General features: G+C 44.2%; 1 protein-coding gene across 13 annotated transcripts in view; it reads right to left on the bottom strand.

The window, feature by feature from the left end:
* ARHGAP12 (Rho GTPase activating protein 12) overlaps positions 1-13,176 on the bottom strand; it is a 66,783-nt gene extending 53,607 nt beyond the window's left edge. For 5 of the 13 annotated variants that reach the window (XM_015853148.2, XM_015853151.2, XM_015853158.2 and 2 more), the window contains exons 1-2: positions 13,041-13,175; positions 6,901-7,655 (exon numbers count right to left, since the gene is read on the bottom strand). In XM_015853148.2, coding sequence (XP_015708634.1) covers positions 6,901-7,569 — 669 coding nt within the window. In that variant the 5' untranslated portion in view covers positions 7,570-7,655; positions 13,041-13,175. The other 8 variants (XM_015853152.2, XM_015853153.2, XM_015853155.2 and 5 more) reach the window with 4 other exon arrangements.
* Between the last annotated feature and the right edge of the window lie 4,111 nt (positions 13,177-17,287).

The raw sequence follows: 17,287 nt of genomic DNA, 5'->3' as shown, positions 1-17,287 counted from the left end.
CAGGGAAGCTGCTCAATTTAACTGGGTGGTGTGAAGACCATCTGGAAGCCTCAGGCAAACCATTCTAAAAAGGGAAGAATTGAACTATTAAATTCATAAATCGTGTGTAATTCCAGATTAATGAGGGGTGCCTGTAAACTGTATTCAAGAACCTTGTTACATTGTCTGGCTTCAGTTTATCTTTGTAATCACCAAAAACCAACAGAAGCAACAAGCTCAGTCCATTCAGACAGCTCTCTAAGTTCCAGATTTCTTTCACAAAGCTATTTATCAGAAGAAGAACTAGAATTCAATGATATTTAGACTCAGAATATTCACAGCAACCTTCAGAACATCACTGTACTCAAACTTTGATATGTATAGAGCTAACAAAAGAAAGGACATGCAGATGAAGACTAGTGAAAGAAAAAATAAACAACCAAAATTAAGGTTACTTTTCTTGTCGAACCTATTTCAGCAGTAATAGCAACACCTACTCAAAAACGAGACATTCACTGTGTGCAGTGCTAAATGTGCACCAAAAAGGTTTTGTCAGGATTTCACATAGGAGCTGCTCCATGCCCCTGCTCACACCCTCCCACATGCTGCTTCCAGCAGTACTCACTTTCAGGAAGAGAGACCTTCAAATCGCACAGTATATAAGCATTGCACAGTATATAAGATCCAGAAATACCATGGAATAACCTACAAACTTCTCAGTTTTTGTTCTGCTCTGTCTCCTATAACTGACATTCTCTACTCTAGTTTGATTGCTTTGCACTAACTTAACATCTTCATAACAGAATCACAGAATCACAGAATGACCCGGGTTGGAAGGGACCTCAAGGATCATGTAGTTCCAACCCCCCTGCCTGGCAGGGCCACCAAACATACACATTTACTAGATCAGGTTGCCCAGGGCCCCATCCAACCTGGTCTCGAACACCTCCAAGGACGGGGCATCCACAACCTCCCTGGGCAGCCTGTTCCAGGACCTCACCACTCTCGCAGTAAAGAACTTCCCCCTAACATCCAACCTAAATCTTCCTTCTTTTAACTTAAAACCATTTCCCCTAGTCCTGCTATTATCAGCCTTTTCGAAGAGTTTACTCCCCTCCTGGGAGTAAGTTCCCTTCAGGTATTGAAAGGCTGACACATTATCTCCTAAAAAGTTCTTTCTGATCTTTCCCCATAGCTAGCTGAGAAGCCACACTAACATAAAGCAAACTCAAAATTGATTAACATATTCTAACAGCATTCTGCCCAATCACTCACCATCACAAGGCTTTTGAAACTCATCACTTGTTCTTATTATTCTGTTTTGCTCAAGGGTATTGTCCTTCAGTATCAGAATAAAAATCCATGTAAAAACAAAACCCATTTCCCTCTATCATATTTAAATCCCACACCTCTGCCAAGAGGCAGAGAAATAGCAGCAGCCTGGGTACCAGATATGCACAGATTTCACTTCTCTTTTTAAAGCACAAATGCCTACTATTCCAGAGAGAGCTGCCTATCTGAAAATAAGTGTTCTGCATTTTATTCTATCCAGTCATACGTTCCCCACTGTTTTGTCACACTGCTGTGAAACAAGCAGTACTTTCTTTAGAATTCTATGAAATAACAGCACATTTATTTAATACACGAGCCCTGCAGTATTAAACAACTGTCTAGATAGCAGCTAGGTAAAGATACACAGAATGCAGTTGTTTATTCTGAGAGTTATGCAGTGTGCAAGAACAAGATACGATCAAACATTCTCCAGTAGGGTTTGTTTATTACAAAGCAATTGGATGTTTGTTCTATATCTGGAAGTTCTTCAGTTAAAAACCGACAGAAGCACTACCAATGGAGATGCAGCAAGGTCCTGGTATCGCCTGATGCTTTAGGTTTATGCAGCAGCCAGACAAAACAACAGTTCATTTCCCTATTCTGCCTCTCCACATCAGCTCTCACACTACAACTGCAAAGATCCTGCTGTCTCTGTGCTGAGGGCAACACTTTGTGCTGCTTAAAAGGCACACAAACTCACATTGCATGCTAGAAATGGCACTTTTCCAGATGAAAAGCAAAACAATACCACATTAGGATTGTCATTCTTTGAGCAGTGCAGCTTAAGCTTCATTTGAGCTAGTAAGTAGTTACACCGGTATGAAAGGCATAGGAGGAAGGTAGACGCCTTAGAAGTTTACTTCATCATCTTCTGTGTGAAATGAAGATAAACAAGATAAACACAGACCAGACTGGCATGTGTAGAAATAAAGGAATGCTCCATGTCTTTGTTTAAACTCCAAAAGCACAAAAACAGAACTGCATGTACCTCACTCAGCCGAGCTCTCAGACATAACTGTTGGAGTGAGCCAGCCAGCTAAACCCAGCTAGTCCCTCAGGATATAACTTCTTCATAGTTGCCTCCTATGGTTTGTTTCAGTTTATTTTTTTATTTTTTAATATTATGTATATATTATTTATTTATTTAAATGAAAGCCACCCGAATTTGCAGCATAGAAGTTCAGAGGGTACAAGGACTATCAGCAGCATCAGGGGGACATGGTACCCATTCATCCTAGGGCACCCAAACCCAGAACTGCTCACACAGACAGAGAGCCACAACTATCTGCAAGCTGACTTACACAGCTGTCCCACGTTACCAGCATCCACCCACAGCTGCTCACAAACAACTCCTGGAAATTCTCCTTAGCATGGGATAGGATAAAGAAACAAAGTTTCTTTCGTAGACCCTTGAAGAGTCTGTAGAGATAACATCCAAAGCTACTGCTACAACTTAAGAGCATTTCAGGCTGGTTACAAACTTGTAACAGCAGTTACTGCGATAATGCTAAAAACATTCGAATGCTTTCCAAAATGCCTCCCCTGGCAAAGCTTTTAGTTCCTTGTCACTAGAAGCTGTTCTTCACCTCTTTATATCAGGTATAGCTCAGTATACTCTAACTTAGAAGAACCAATGGTGAGTTTTAGAAGAGATGAAGATGATGGTACTCAGAAGCTAATTCAAAATGCAACATTAGAAACGCCATTATGAATCTGAAGAGATGTGCAGCTGCATCGAACTGAACCAGGTCCATAAAACCAGTAACAGCCCCCTGCTTAGAGGGTTATTATCTGCCCAGTGCCTAACACTACCAGTGTGCCACCCGTCCTTCACTAAAGTGACAAAGCACTTGAGAATGCTATGATCTGCTCTCATATTGCCTATGAAGACTTATAAAACTTTATGATCTCAATTTAAAGAGTTACAGCAATTTCCACAGAAGCAGCAGAGGTAGAACAGAGATCTCTTCACAAGATGTTTCCTACTTAGAATCAATCAAAGCAAAACAGCCATCCTAGTGATAATCCCCTTTAGCACTTGACAGTTTATGCAATAGTCAATTACTAAAGAGGATGAAAGACAGAACAGTCTTTACAAATGGGTCACTGTCTACATTTATAAATGATTAAAAACAGCCCACTACTAAAAGTAACTTTAACGAGCATGTAAAGTAACATTAAGTGGGAGCAAATCTTCACCACACATGCATATATATTCCATGTCTCCCATGATAGAAGGTAACACGAACACTCGTCCTCATCAGAGAAAGTATTTCAAGTAGGTTATGCATTAGTATGGCTGAAAGCAGATTTTAATTTCTGTCTGCAACTATTTTATCCCAAAGTTGCATCTGCATATAAAGATAATCCCAAACCATCCTCAATGCCATCTCTGAAAACACCCACCCTTCTATGTCTGCACATCTTATCTCAAAACTTGCTAGCAGAATTTACCTGCAAACATTAACCAGAAAGCCTTTTAAAACCACTTTTAAACTTCTTCCCCTTTTTCTTCAGCTCTTTGTTCCTAAGAAATTAGGTGTGCCTATATATGCATGTTATAGTAAGTCGTTTCCTTTCCCCACCTCGCTTCAGAACAATTATTCAAGCCTCTAAGGTGCATCCTCAGTCCTTTCAGATGCTCAAGTGCTGTGCATCCTCTGCTACAAAGTCCTCCTCTCAGTTTCCCTCCTTCCCTTCCTCTTAAGGATTATTTTCTGCCCTTCTGCTGGGATCATGACATCACACTTGATACAACCATCCTAAAATGTCATTGAGAAACCTCACTGATACTCCCTTAAGCACCATTAGCACACCTATGAGTCCATCTGTACCCCCTTGATCCACTTCATTCAATTCCAGTTCTGCCATCAGTTACCATCTCCACCGGAGGTTTAAATCTGGTGCAGCTGGAATGTTTCCTCTTAGATCCTGCTTTCTCTAATTACTTCCAGCCTTCCTACAGCTCAAGCCCTTAAGCAAACTGTGTGACACCCAATACTGGGGATTTCTTTGTATAAGGGGTCAGGAACTACTTTGAGCTAAGGATCAAGAGCATTCCAATACCCAATTATTTTTTTCTTCTCTTGACAAGATCATTTACCCACATATTCAGCAGCAAATTATTCTGTTCATGTTGTCAGAACTCTATCCTTTACCTCCATCAGATTGCAGATGTTCAAAAAATCCTTCCTTTATACAGACTGGATCTTCCAGCATTTCCACAGCCCACAGATGTCTGAGTAGAAGACTGCTCCACTACAGAACCTGCACTTCACTGGAAAGAACAAGTAGGACTGTCTTGTGAGAATGAGGAACCTCTCTTAGAAGAATCTCATTATAAGCAACTCCTCTGCATCTCATACATTTGTACTCAGTGTACTGTGAAAACACTGAAAGTTGGGCTAGGAACAAGTAATTGCCACCACCTCCAGCTAACACATCCCTCATTCCCACAGCTGGATGGAAAGCCTGAGCTCATTAACCCAAGGACAAAAAAAAAATCACCTCCCCCCTAAAGAAAAAAATATTATCACTAAGAGCAATCTAGTCTCCAGTCTTACAAATTAAGAAGAAAAACTCTGTAGTTTAGAATTTACTATAACTCAGCATAAAACTGAATTTCATGGCAGCGGAGGGGAGGAAGAGCCCCAGTCACACAGTCTTGGGAAGCTGAACCTTGTTTGTGCGCGAAAGCTGGGAACTTGATGTTCTCACTACAGACTAGAAGTAATAAAAACAGCTTTCTGAGCCATTAATTTCCGCACAGCTGATTTCTACTAAACAATGCTCATTATTGAAAGAATTATTAAAAAAACCATGGGGTTGTTCCAGAAGAGAAGGCTGGCACTTGTATCTACACTGAGCTACCAGTGACATCAGCATTACTACTGCTTTCATCTCTATGGCTACTAAGTGTCAAATATCTTCACTGCATTTCAAGAGCCTGTGATTGCACATGAGATGAAGTGACTTCATAGTTGTAAAATACGATGACTGCAAGGCCTGTCAAGCACCCACGACAATGATCACAACAGACTCTCCAGTGACTGAACTACAGGATTTTCCTACTTAATGTTTTTGGGATTTCTAACTTCAAACACTGGGAAAACTTCCATCTTCAGACCATTTGTGTAACCCAGTGAAAGCTGCACATACATGGATACCTGTTCCACTGGAGGCCACACTTACAAATAGCTTTTCATGTTGAAGCAACATATTTGCAGGGTGCGAGGGAGGTGGAAGATGAAGAGATTACATGTCACCACATCAGCAGCCACAAAAATCACATAGAAACTGAACAGCTGGCCTGGATGGTTATTACTGCTTGCCAGAAGACACCTATGTAAAGTGAATTTCATCTACTTCAATTACAGAAAGTGACGCATATTCAACACAGTAGAGGAGACTGTCTTAATGGATCATGTAAATGTAAAGTATATATGAAGTAAAATATGTTTTCAAAGCACTCCTTAGTATTTTGTCATTCATCTGGAAACCAACTAATATGACAGCTGATGAGCTACTATGGATGGTTCTGAAGTCAATGTGTAAGCATTATTTTATCCTTACAAGTTTTAAGTAGCTATTATCAGCTACAGTGAACATTCATTGGTTTTCTCCACTTTCTTTATAACAACCTTGACACTAAGGAATTGAAAAATGTTTTTATAAATGATGAAATTAAACTCAGTAATCTCATATATTCCTTACTGTCTGCAGAAAAAAAGGAACAAGTGAAAGTTAAAGTGCTTCGAGAGTAACAAATGTTATGTTACAAAGGCATGAGAATCCATAACTATAGAAACTGACTTTCAAGAAAGAGGTGAATGCTTCTTCTTCACCTCTTGAATGACTAAAGGTGAAGAATAGAATGGGGTATTTAAGAACTACTGATTCTGCCTATTTCATTAAGTACATATACACATACACAAGCTCATGATTGCATAAATTACTCGATCTTGCATCCTTAAGATCTTCCCATACTCACTCATATTGGCTAAGCAGCTTTGTCTTACTTGTGTCTTATTATTAAGTTGGTGCTGCGGCACAACTCTCTGTAGGAAGATTTTTATTTCTAAAGTTAGCATCAACTTTCATGTGCATACCACCCTAAACTGACACCTGATTGTGCAAATGAGTGACCTGTTGGTACTCAAGCTACCTAAACACAGGCCTAGGAAAAAGCCGACAGCAACAAGCACAGTTATCTTCCTCTGGTTTCAAAAAACCAATAAGCGAGTTACTGCAGTAGGTTCCCTTCCTCTGGAGGACAATATAACCCAAATTCAAAGCTATCTCAAAACAATAAGTCCATGTTTCTGTAACATTCAGCCACAGGACTGTGTGAATGGAAATAATCCCCAAGCTTCTGGGAGCATTAGAGCCATTCACACCAACTGTTTAGACTTCAACAAGTAGCCCATGCTGAGACAAGGCAGTGCTACTGACAACCTCTGTTAGGGGAAAAAAACAAAGAAAAAAGTAACCTTAAGGCAAATAGTTTTGGTAATAAGGAGAAGGAAGAATTTTAAAAAAGAATAAGAAAAAAATACCCCACAAATTTACAGAAGCGTTTTTTAAGCTTACCTGTGCTTGTTCTGTGGAGCTGCTACTGAGTTCATCTCCAGATTCTGAATCCTGGTGAATTTTTTCTGAGCCTTCTCCTGCCGAGTCACAAGACTGTTCATGCAAAAAGCTGGTCTTCTCTATTTCCAAGAACTCTGGACATGGGAAATGTCCCATGGAGATGGTTCGAAACTGATTGGAAACCTTGGGAGACTGCAACTCATTGTTAAGTTTTCCATTGTTCTGAGTAAGGTCCAGACTCAAACCAAGAGTTTGACCAGGGCTATTGTTTGGCCCCAGATTTTGATTGGCATCTCGAACTAAGCAAGACACTTGAACTGGAGAAGATTTCCCAAAACTAGAAAGCTCTGGTGACTTATTCACATTTTCTGTCGATCTCTGTAATCCGTGCGTCAACTTTAAAGCATTATTTGGCAGCACGCCTGCTTGCTTAACAGGTGGCATCAGTGCTTTCCGTGGTATTTCCTTCACATACTGTGCTGGCACATAAAAGGGTTTGGAATTTTCATCCCTTTTCACTTGCCACCAATCATCGTTAGTCTTCTTCACTAATATATATTTCTCCCCTTGTTTAATAACAATTTTCTTGTCCTTGGCCTCATACTCATAGTCATACTCCACTTCAATGTACAATTGTCCTGGGAGGATCTTCGCACTCCTATCAGCCATCACCACCAGAAGAAATTTCACCTTTTCCAGCAAACACTTTGCCACATTCTGCTTCAGAAGTGTTGGTTTCCTGTTAACAATCAGAGCTGTAAGAAAAAAAGAAAAGGATGTCGATACAATGAAGTAAGTGTCTGAGTGCACTTGAGAGGAAAATAATTTCACAAATAATGCTGTAAGCTCACCTATGTCAACCTCAGTCAAATACATTAATGAATTAAAGACTTTCAGATACCTTTCACAGCAATAAAACTAAGTCAACACTACAACAGAATTACTAATTTAAGTCCCATATTCTCACAAGCCTCTTGCCATCAAGCTACCCACTAAGCCTGTTGCTGCTACAACTAAGCGATGTTAATCACCACTGAGGGCTAGTTTGAGTCTCTCATGCTTACACACAGGCTTTATTTCTTAAGAAACTGCCATTATTCTGGTTTTAATCAAAACATTTAAAAGGAGAAGATTACAATTTGTTTACTTTGAGTTATCCTTCAGTTCAAGAGTCGCTTCAGAACACTGAGAATTCCTTACAAAATCCTTCATTCCTCCTCCAGTGCTGCATCCCAGCTCAGCGCTGTCTGGCTATTCTAGTCCCAAGCATTGTGTTCAACCCCTGCCAACCTGCACTGAGATGCAAGAGCCTGGGAGCAGTGTAATGTTCCCTCTTATAGTTTGAAGCCATTTCCTCTTGTCCTATCACAGTAGACCCTGCTAAAGGGAACCCTTCTTTCTTGCAGTAGATACTGACAGGCCGCTCCCAGCTCACCCTGGAGCCTTTCCTTCTCTGGGCTGCACAGCCCCAGCTCTCCCAGCCTGTCCTTGCAGGGGAGGTGTTCCATCCCTTGGACTGCTTTTGTTGCCCTTCCCTGGATGCACTCTAACAGATCCATATCTCTCATGCACTGAGGACTCCACACTGTGCAGTAGGTGAGGTCTCAAAACAAGAATGCATGAAAAAGTAGCACTTAGATTTACAGCACCTTCTAGCCTACACAACTACCACTGTACCCATACCCACAGGTTACAGTTACTCCTCCATTCAATCACCTAATGCCACAGTTGGTGAGTTGGTGAACACCAGCCTCAGCAACTTACAATAAAAACAGCTTAATGAAGGAATATGAAAAAATACAATTTCTTAACCTTGAAAGGAAAAATAAGGGTAAGATCTCTAACATTCAAAAAGCATTTGGAAGAATCCATGTAAAAGCTGCTGCATTAACCTCAAAGGTTAATGAGGAAAAAACAAAAATAAAAAGTCCATGAATGACAAAAACAGTTCAGAAATTTGCTGTTCTGCAAGTTGAGACTCCACGATGAGATCCGCAGTGTTTGCCCTGTAACCCAGTGGAACTAATGCAATTCCATGCAGGCACACAGATGCAGACCATAACAGGGACTAAGTGCAGAAACAACAACAAAGGAGACTCGTGCGGAGGGCTGAAGCAAAAACCCCTAACAGTGCTGCAGCTTTTCTGCCACCATTTTGGCTGTTCGGGCTGATCTTTGAATGCAAAGTATTTCCCACTTAACTCTGTTGCAAACAACACCTGAAAGTCTGACCACCGAGCTTAGAAACAATCAATTTAAGTTACATCTTTGTTTCTCCCGTAGACCATTTCTACACCCAGGACACATTTCCTACAGGTAGCCTTAAAGCCACAGTTGTTTACAAGACTCTAAATGGAGTCACAAGATCAGGCTTACAGTATTATTAAAGGACTTGGCAGAAAGAAAGATGGTGCCACACGCAAACAAAGCTGGCAGCAAGAGGAACACAACGAGTAGAAAATAATGCTCAGATTGTCTGCCATGGGTTTCCTCCCCCTTTTTATTCTCTTCCCCATAAAACAGTGCCCTGACATTTGCAGCACTGGAGCTAATTGACAGTCTCAGCACAAACCACCCAGCCCACCTGCCGTTCAGCACAAACAGGTATTTTTAAGTGCAGCCCTGCATCTATTAAAGACTCCAGCAGCAGGTGAATATGCCCACATTGCGGCCTTCCCCACTCACACACAAAATGATATTTTCTTCCTTGTAACCAAATCCGACTCCTCCCAGCACTTCCCCAGTGCTGGTACCAGCCCCTTTCACAGCTTCAAGGTCACAGACCAAAAAAACACAAGTGACTCTGAGCTATGGGCTGCCATGAAGGTATGCTGCCTTGGAAATGAAAACCTAAGACAAGCAGCTCACACTGCCTCTCCTCCCATTCAGAAGCAAAACAAAAGAATGTATAGCCACGGTTTCCCACAAGGCTACCAAGCATTTAAAAGCTTGATGTTTTCATTCTCTTGCCTATTTCATGTAACTGTTTAGTGCCAAACGTATGCTGAATGTCTTTCCAAGATAGATACGCCCAATAAAAGCTGCATTTTATGCTTCAAAAAGTTAACAGGATTTTAAGAAACAGAAGTTAAATAAAATACAGTAGCTACAAAAATAGTTTTGTAACCTCAGCCCTTCACCACCAAAAGAAAAGGCACGCGTTTCTGTTCTCCCAGCCAAGCTGTGAAATTATCAAGTCAATAGCAAATATTTGGTAACATCAAACACACGATCAAAAAGAAATCAGTTGCGTTCTGTGGCAGGCCATAACACTGAGACAGTTGTATAAACAGCTCAGCATCAGGATCAAGCAGGGCTCTGCTCCTCCGCCTCCACAGAGCTAAACCAACAGCACAGGTGGGAAACCTTCCTCACTGCAGGTTTAACACTTCAGTTTGCAGCCAACTACAGTTGTGGTCCCTGCAGCCCAGGGCTCAGCAGTTGGGCTGCCCTCCCTCAGGCTGAGTACCGACCAGCAGCAGACACACAGTAACTGGGACACGAGTGCATGGTAATGACAATGGGGTCTGTGACTTTGGTGCTACAGATCAAAACTGCAGTAACACAGTGGGCCAGGCCTTGTAGACCCTTCATGCTTTCTCTTTTACTGTTACCGGTGAGGCCGGATGATGCCCACTCTGGTAAAGAAGGCTGAGATACCCAAAGTGGAGGATGACAGGCACAAATATGAGACTTAGTTCCACAGCAGATCCAAAGGAGGGCCACAGAGATGATCAGAGACCCCTCTTATGGGAGCTGGGGTTGTTCTGGCTTGGAGAAAAGTCCACAGAAACCTTGCTGTGGCCTTCCAGCACCTGAAGGAAGCTTACATGCAGGAAGGAAATCAGCGTTATATACGGTATGATAGTAACAATAAATAGGGGGATGCCTTTAAACTAAACAAGAGGAGATGTAGGTAAGATGGTAGGAAATAATTTCTTACTCCAAGGGCAGTGAGGTGCTGGCACTGCTGCCCAGAGAACCTGTGGGTGCTGCATCCTGGAGGCACACAAGGCTGGGTTGCATGGGGCCCTGGGCAGCCAACCCACAGCATGGGGATGGAAGTGGTCTCTTCCAGCCCAAGCTGTTCCGTGATTCTAAGAATGCCTTCTTAGCTCTTCCATGATTCTAACAATGTCTTCTTAACAGATCAATAACAATGAATGAATGAACCTCAGTGACAATAAAAACTACAGGAAAACATCTTAATGCATACCATTAAAAAAATAATAATAATGATAAAAAAGGAAGATTCAGACCACATTTTTAGAAGTGAAACCCAAATGGCAGAGGGTAACTAATTTAAGGTGGGCCACAAGTCCATTAGGAAACACACTCACACAGAACACATTTGCCACCAGCCCCAGCCGTGCTGACAGCGGCACTGGGTCAGGGACCTCACACTTGATCCTCTGGCACGGAGCTCCCAGTCTCTGCTTCCGATGGGACCTGCTCCCAGTGGAGCTGCTCCCAGCCCTTACTCAGCAGAGGCTGCACAGGGCCAGCACCCGCTGTTTGCTGAGCTCAGCCCCACCCTGGCTGCTGCCCGCACCCCTCCGACACTTCCTCGGGGTGGGAGCTACATGCAAAGCTCAGCAGTCCTCCACGCCAACCCGAGCCTACTTTGTTACTAACACAAGGCTGTATTTGCGCACTTCCACACCAACTGGGATCTTTTCTAATCAAACCTGAATAACTGCAACAGCAACTTCAGCCCTCCTTGGAGTGGTTTGTTTAGGTATCTCCCTACTTCAGCAATAGGCCTTTTTAGTGCAGCTGAAACCCTACAGCATCACCCACTGAAAGCTCCCAGCCCTCACTGATCCCAAAGTACATGTGAGCAGCAAGGGAGAGAAGTGTAACCCATTGATGGGAGCCTATAAAATGATAGTATGTACGTAATGTATTAGCTGCGGTCACTCCCCATTCCAGCATTATCTCAGAAGGCAATAGGAAATAACAACCAGGAGGTGTACAGCAGGTACCTCCCCTCAGTTTATCATCCACAGTATTTTCTTCTGATCTTCTATAACCAGGTAATTAAGGAAAAAATCTTATTCTTCTTTCTTTATATTCCTCCTGAGAAAAAATAAAACTAAAAACCCCTTATTCGCTGTGCTTCAGGAATTATTTACTTGATAACACAAACAGATCTCAGATATTAAACACAGGGCGCTGAGGATCTCAGATCTCTCCCGTGACCTTGTTTCCATGTCCTACCAAGGAGCAGCAATTGCCTCGTGCAGCTTTTTTTTTCCATTTTCAGCATCAAACTTCACCCGTTACCGACACGGAGCCTTCTGCGGTGCTGCTACAGAAATAAACTCAATTACCAGCGCTAAATCGGGATCATTTCCTATCGGATCGGGCCGACAGCTCGCCAGGTTCAGGTCCCCCATGGGCAAAGCTCCCAGCAGCTCAGCGCACACACACGGTCACAGCTCAGCACCAGGCCGGGCCCTGCAGCCCAGCTCACCTCCACGTCGCTCTGTCCTCGCCGTAGGCACCGCGTGAGCGTGCAGCACCGGGATGGAAATAGGTACAAAGATGTAAAGGCGAACAACAAATCAGCCACGACGGGCGAGTTAGAAGCTTTTAAAAGCGAGCTTAATCCCTGTTCGCTCGTGTTAACAATCCGCTGCTACCGCAACACAAAGTGGCTTCCCCGAGCTCGGACTTCCTTAAAAATTAAAGGTTTAATCAGTAACCACGCAGCGCTGCTCGCTGCTCCCTGACTCACGGCAGGCGGCTGTCAGCGCACCCAGCCCCGGCCCCGCTGCCCGAGCCGGCCCCGGAGCGGAGGGGACGGATGGGGGGGATGGGGGGGATGGAGGGGATGGGGGGGATGGGGGGGGGATGGGGGGCGCGGCGGCGGTTCCGTCAGCGCTGCCCGGGCCCCCTTTGTTCGCGGCGCTGCCGCCCAGGTGAGTCGGTTGCATAATAAGGCGCTCGGCCCGGGCCGCCCCCAGCAGCTCCCAGGTGCGCGGCCGCCCCGAGCCCGCCCCGCCCGGGGGATGGCGGCGGGGAAGGAGGAGGGGGCGCGGCCGAGCTCTCGGCCCGCCTCGGGGGCTCCGCGCTGCCCCCCGCCCCTCCCGCCGGCCCGAGCGCTGCGGCCCCGCGGCTCCTGGCTCCTCACTCACCTCCTCACCCGGCCCGGCCGCTCGGGCCCCGCTGCGGTGTCCGCGGTGGCGGCGGCTGCTCCCGTTCCCTGCCCGTTCCCTGCCCGACCCCGCGTCGAGTGTCAGCTCCCGGGCACGGCGGCGTCACACGCGTCACGTGCCGGGGGCGGCGCCGGAGCCGAGGTGGGGGCGGAGCTCCAACCCCCGGCACAGGCCGCGGATGGGATGAGCGGGGTTGTGGTGGGGTTGTGGTGGGGGTATGGTGGGGTTGTGGTGGGGTTGTGGTGGGGGTATGGTGGGGGTTATGGTGGGGGTTATGGTGGGGTTATGGTGGGGGTTATGGTGGGGTTATGGTGGGGTTCTCGCTTCCTTGTTGCGAGTGGAGACCTGAGTGAACAGGTGGACAAACCGCTGCACTCGAGCATCTCGACAAGAAGTAGATAAGGAGCAACAGGCAGAGTCGCTTATTCAGTGATGAGAATGTCCCTTAACTAGAGCAGACTAAACTGCCGCACATCCCGGCTGCAAACATCTGCGTGACCTTCACGGTGTTTTCCAGCTGTCTGCAATCTTATCTTCCTCCCCACAAAGAAGCAGTGCCCGCTCCTCCTGCTGGCAAAGGGAACCTTGGAAGAGAGACCTGACTGAGAGCCGAGGTGTCAACTGAGCCTGAGGACCAGCCTAAAGCAATGCTGTGTGCTCTGTGCACTCTAATAACGTGATCAGCGCTAATGCTGGGCCCGTGTTGATTATTTTAGCATGTGGAGTAAGGAAGGAGGTGGTAAAATCCTCAAAAAGTGGGCAAGAGGGGTGTGAAAGGGAAGGAAAAGAAGAGTAGAGGCTTAAATACCTTTGAACAAACATATGGGTGCATTGCCGTACAAAATAACATTCCTAATAATTATACATTCTTGGTATTTTGTACCTGGTGATGTGTGGCAACATGCAAGTACAAGTATCTTAGACATTTGCTTCTGTGTATCTTGGCCTGAATACTTGTGCCTGTGACCCCTGGGCACAAGGACTGGGGCTGCCCATAGAAGCCCTTGTTGAATCCTTTGGGGTCTGTTGGTGCAGTATGGCTGGTACCTCTGTCACAGCTCCTTGTTCAAGCTCAGCACAGAGCTCAGAAAAGCAGCAGCAGATTGGTATCTCTATTGGAAGGGAAACTTTCATATATATATATAACATGTATATATATGTGTGTGTTCACTATTTACCCTTAGAAAGCCAAAAAAACCAAAACAACTTGTAGTTTTCCATTCATAGAATGATAGAACCACAGAACATCCCAAGCTGGGAGGATCATCCACTCCAACACAAGGATCATCAATTCCAACTCGTAGCCCTACACAGGATCACCCCCAAAATCAACCATTTACTCCTCAATTGGTGTAAACATGCATGTGACAAAGATGCTGTGTTCAGTTGGATGTTTTTGTCTAATAGGATTCTGCTCGTATACCCGGTTTTGTGGTAGAAAATAATATACTTAAGGCACTCGGGTGTCTCTAAGCAAGCTGACTATATTGTACTTATTGACACGCCTGAGGTATGCATAAAAGCATCTGAAAAATCAGTCATAGTAACCACGCTGTAATTAGCCTTTCTCAGTGCCAAAGCTGCAGCAGAGTGCTGCAGGATATGGCATTAGTGATTCACTATGAGGCACTCTTCCCTCTGAGTCAGTGCCGAACCACTGGTCCCACACCACGTCAATGTGCATAATAGAGCTGGAGGTGCCAGAAGATATGTAATTTTGAGTCCCTGCCCAAGTGCAGTCATCCCACAACACTGCACACAAACTGACCGGCTCCAGTTTTAGTGCGTTACGTATCCCGCCTATGAAGGATTTCTCTATAAATCTGCTGGAATAAGAGGAGCTGGAGGTCACAACCTGTTCCCACTGCAACTTGTTTTCCCTGGAGATGTGCAAGTGTGGGATGGCTGTCACACCGGCACCTGGGGTAGGGCTGTATGTACATGATAGGTGACAAGATCCAGTATGTGGAGTGACCTCACGAACTTCAGACTGAAAGAACTGCTAAATAGAATCATAGAATCATAGAATTACCCAGGTTGGAAATACAATTGATCTATGTGCCGTGACAGAAACTATAGAGCTATTAATTTTTATGCTCATTGATTTAGAAAGTTTATATATCCTAACTCACACATAGCACATCCATTTCTGCATCTGCAAAGCGGCTCCTTAAGCAAAGCCAGCACGCACTCAATGTCTGTCTGTCCTGCTGCCCCACACCTCTCCAAATGTAACTGTTTGCCAAAGGGGAGTTGTCTCAAAGGCAGTTAATTAAGTTGCTGGTTTGTGACAAAGGACAGCCATGTAGAAGGGCAGGAGCAGCCACATAAGAAAATGACATTATAGATGCCAGTCGTGGAGGAAAAGGTTGACCTGATACTTTCTGTCATAAAACACAAATCCACAGAAAAAGAAAAGTGTCACAGTCCTGAAAATCCAGTCTTAGAATAAACATGTTTTGTTGCTTTAATTAAACATGGAAAGAATACTTCTTGCCCTTAGGTTGAGAGCTCTGAAATAGCAGGTTGGTAGTTCAGAAGTCTGAGCCTACTGAATCTGAAGGGCAAAATCTCAATATTTTTTTCTTGTCTGAGTCTTCTAATTCCACTCTCCACAAGTTCAGCTGTCCGTTCCTTCAGGCATGACTCAGTTGCAGTAATTCTGGATGAACGTCATGTTTTAATTCAATTGAAATGCATATTTGAGCCTGGACACTGCCGTGCTGCCGCTCACAGTGCCGGAACTGCTGTTAGGTAACAGACCGAAATGTGCTGCCTAAAACCTGATCAGTCTGAGATCTGGGCTGTTTGTTCATTGTTTGCCCTCCCCCTCACCAAACAGCTTAATCTCATTCTGAGCTACATTGATTCCTTCTTTTGGAAGCACACAAAGCTTTCTTACAACTACAGGCAGGTACTGCAAATATTCACCTTACTCTTTCTGCTTTCTCCTTGGAGCTTCAATCCATTTTTCTGCCTTTCTGTGTTTGTTACCTCAATAATAGCAAATATGCAGCAGGGAAATCATTCTGAATTTAGATTTGGAAAAAAAAATACTACTTAAATGAACAAACAGTTCTGATATAAATAGAATTATTTCTTTTTCTTCCAATACTACTCATGGATTTGTTTTATAAAGGAGTTCAACTTGCCTCATATGAAGTACATCACCTGGGGCGTCTCATATCTACTTTGCTCCCACTCTCTATTTTTCTGACAGCTTCTACCCTCTCACCTCTAGCTAAAAATACTTCTGCCACCTACACACGTCCATACAATCAATCCCCCCTTTCTGTTCCTTCTAGAGACTACAAAAGCGCTTTTAACAACGTGCAGATGCTGTGGGCTTTTTGCATGAACTTGTCAATTTCCTCCCCATCTCCTGCCCCAGCTCACGGATGAGCCATCTTTATTTATATAACTGCATTATAGGGAAAATCAATTGAAAAGGGAACAGAGAAAGTCAGGAATACAGAAAAGGAAGGCAGATTTCTCAGGAGTTCAGCAAAGAACTTCTCTTGCTGTGACACTGCAGAGGAATGTTCTCTGCCTTGAGGAGGAGCTTCTGCTCACAGTTCAGAGAAAGTAATTTCTTTACTGTGAAAATGCAGGGAGAACTGTGTGCAATTCTTCCATCGTTCCAGGGGAATTTCTACAAATAACATTAGCATATACTGTGGGCTGCACGTGCTTCTTCTGCTCATCTGCCACTCGGCTGTTCTGTGATGTGTAATAGTTGGATTTCTCTCTAGAACCATCTGGTGAGAGCTGTGACCAAAATTCCAACATGGCCATTGTTTGTATTAGCGGTCTATCAACTATCCGATTATCAGCATTACTAAAGAACAAAGTAGCACTTGTTTTGGTCAAAAGGACCATTTAAGTCTGTTCCTGCCATGAGCAGCCTCACTGGTTACCTGTGACCTAACACTGTTTGCTGCTTTTATATTCCTGGGCATCTAATACCAAGGTATCACTTCTATGCTGAGCATGAAAATGCATCTCTGAGTCACAGAATGGGATTAAAGAGCAGGAAAGGAACCAAATCCTTCTCTGGTACACTCTCGAGAGCAAGCAGTTGGTGAAGGAGTGCTCTTCTTCCTGCTGCCTTTGCTCAAGCACAGAAATACAAAGGAATCTTAGCCTGGCACAACCACTGTATCCTGGTCTCACAGTGGCCTGAGCTAACAGACAGACAATACAAAAAGCACAAATAATCATTTAAT

The sequence above is a fragment of the Coturnix japonica genome, chromosome 2, assembly GCF_001577835.2.
Source record: "Coturnix japonica isolate 7356 chromosome 2, Coturnix japonica 2.1, whole genome shotgun sequence".
In the NCBI taxonomy this organism is placed as follows: Eukaryota; Metazoa; Chordata; class Aves; order Galliformes; family Phasianidae; genus Coturnix; species Coturnix japonica.
The sequence above is the reverse complement of the archived record's forward strand: the minus strand, read 5'-3'. Positions and strand labels throughout refer to the sequence as shown.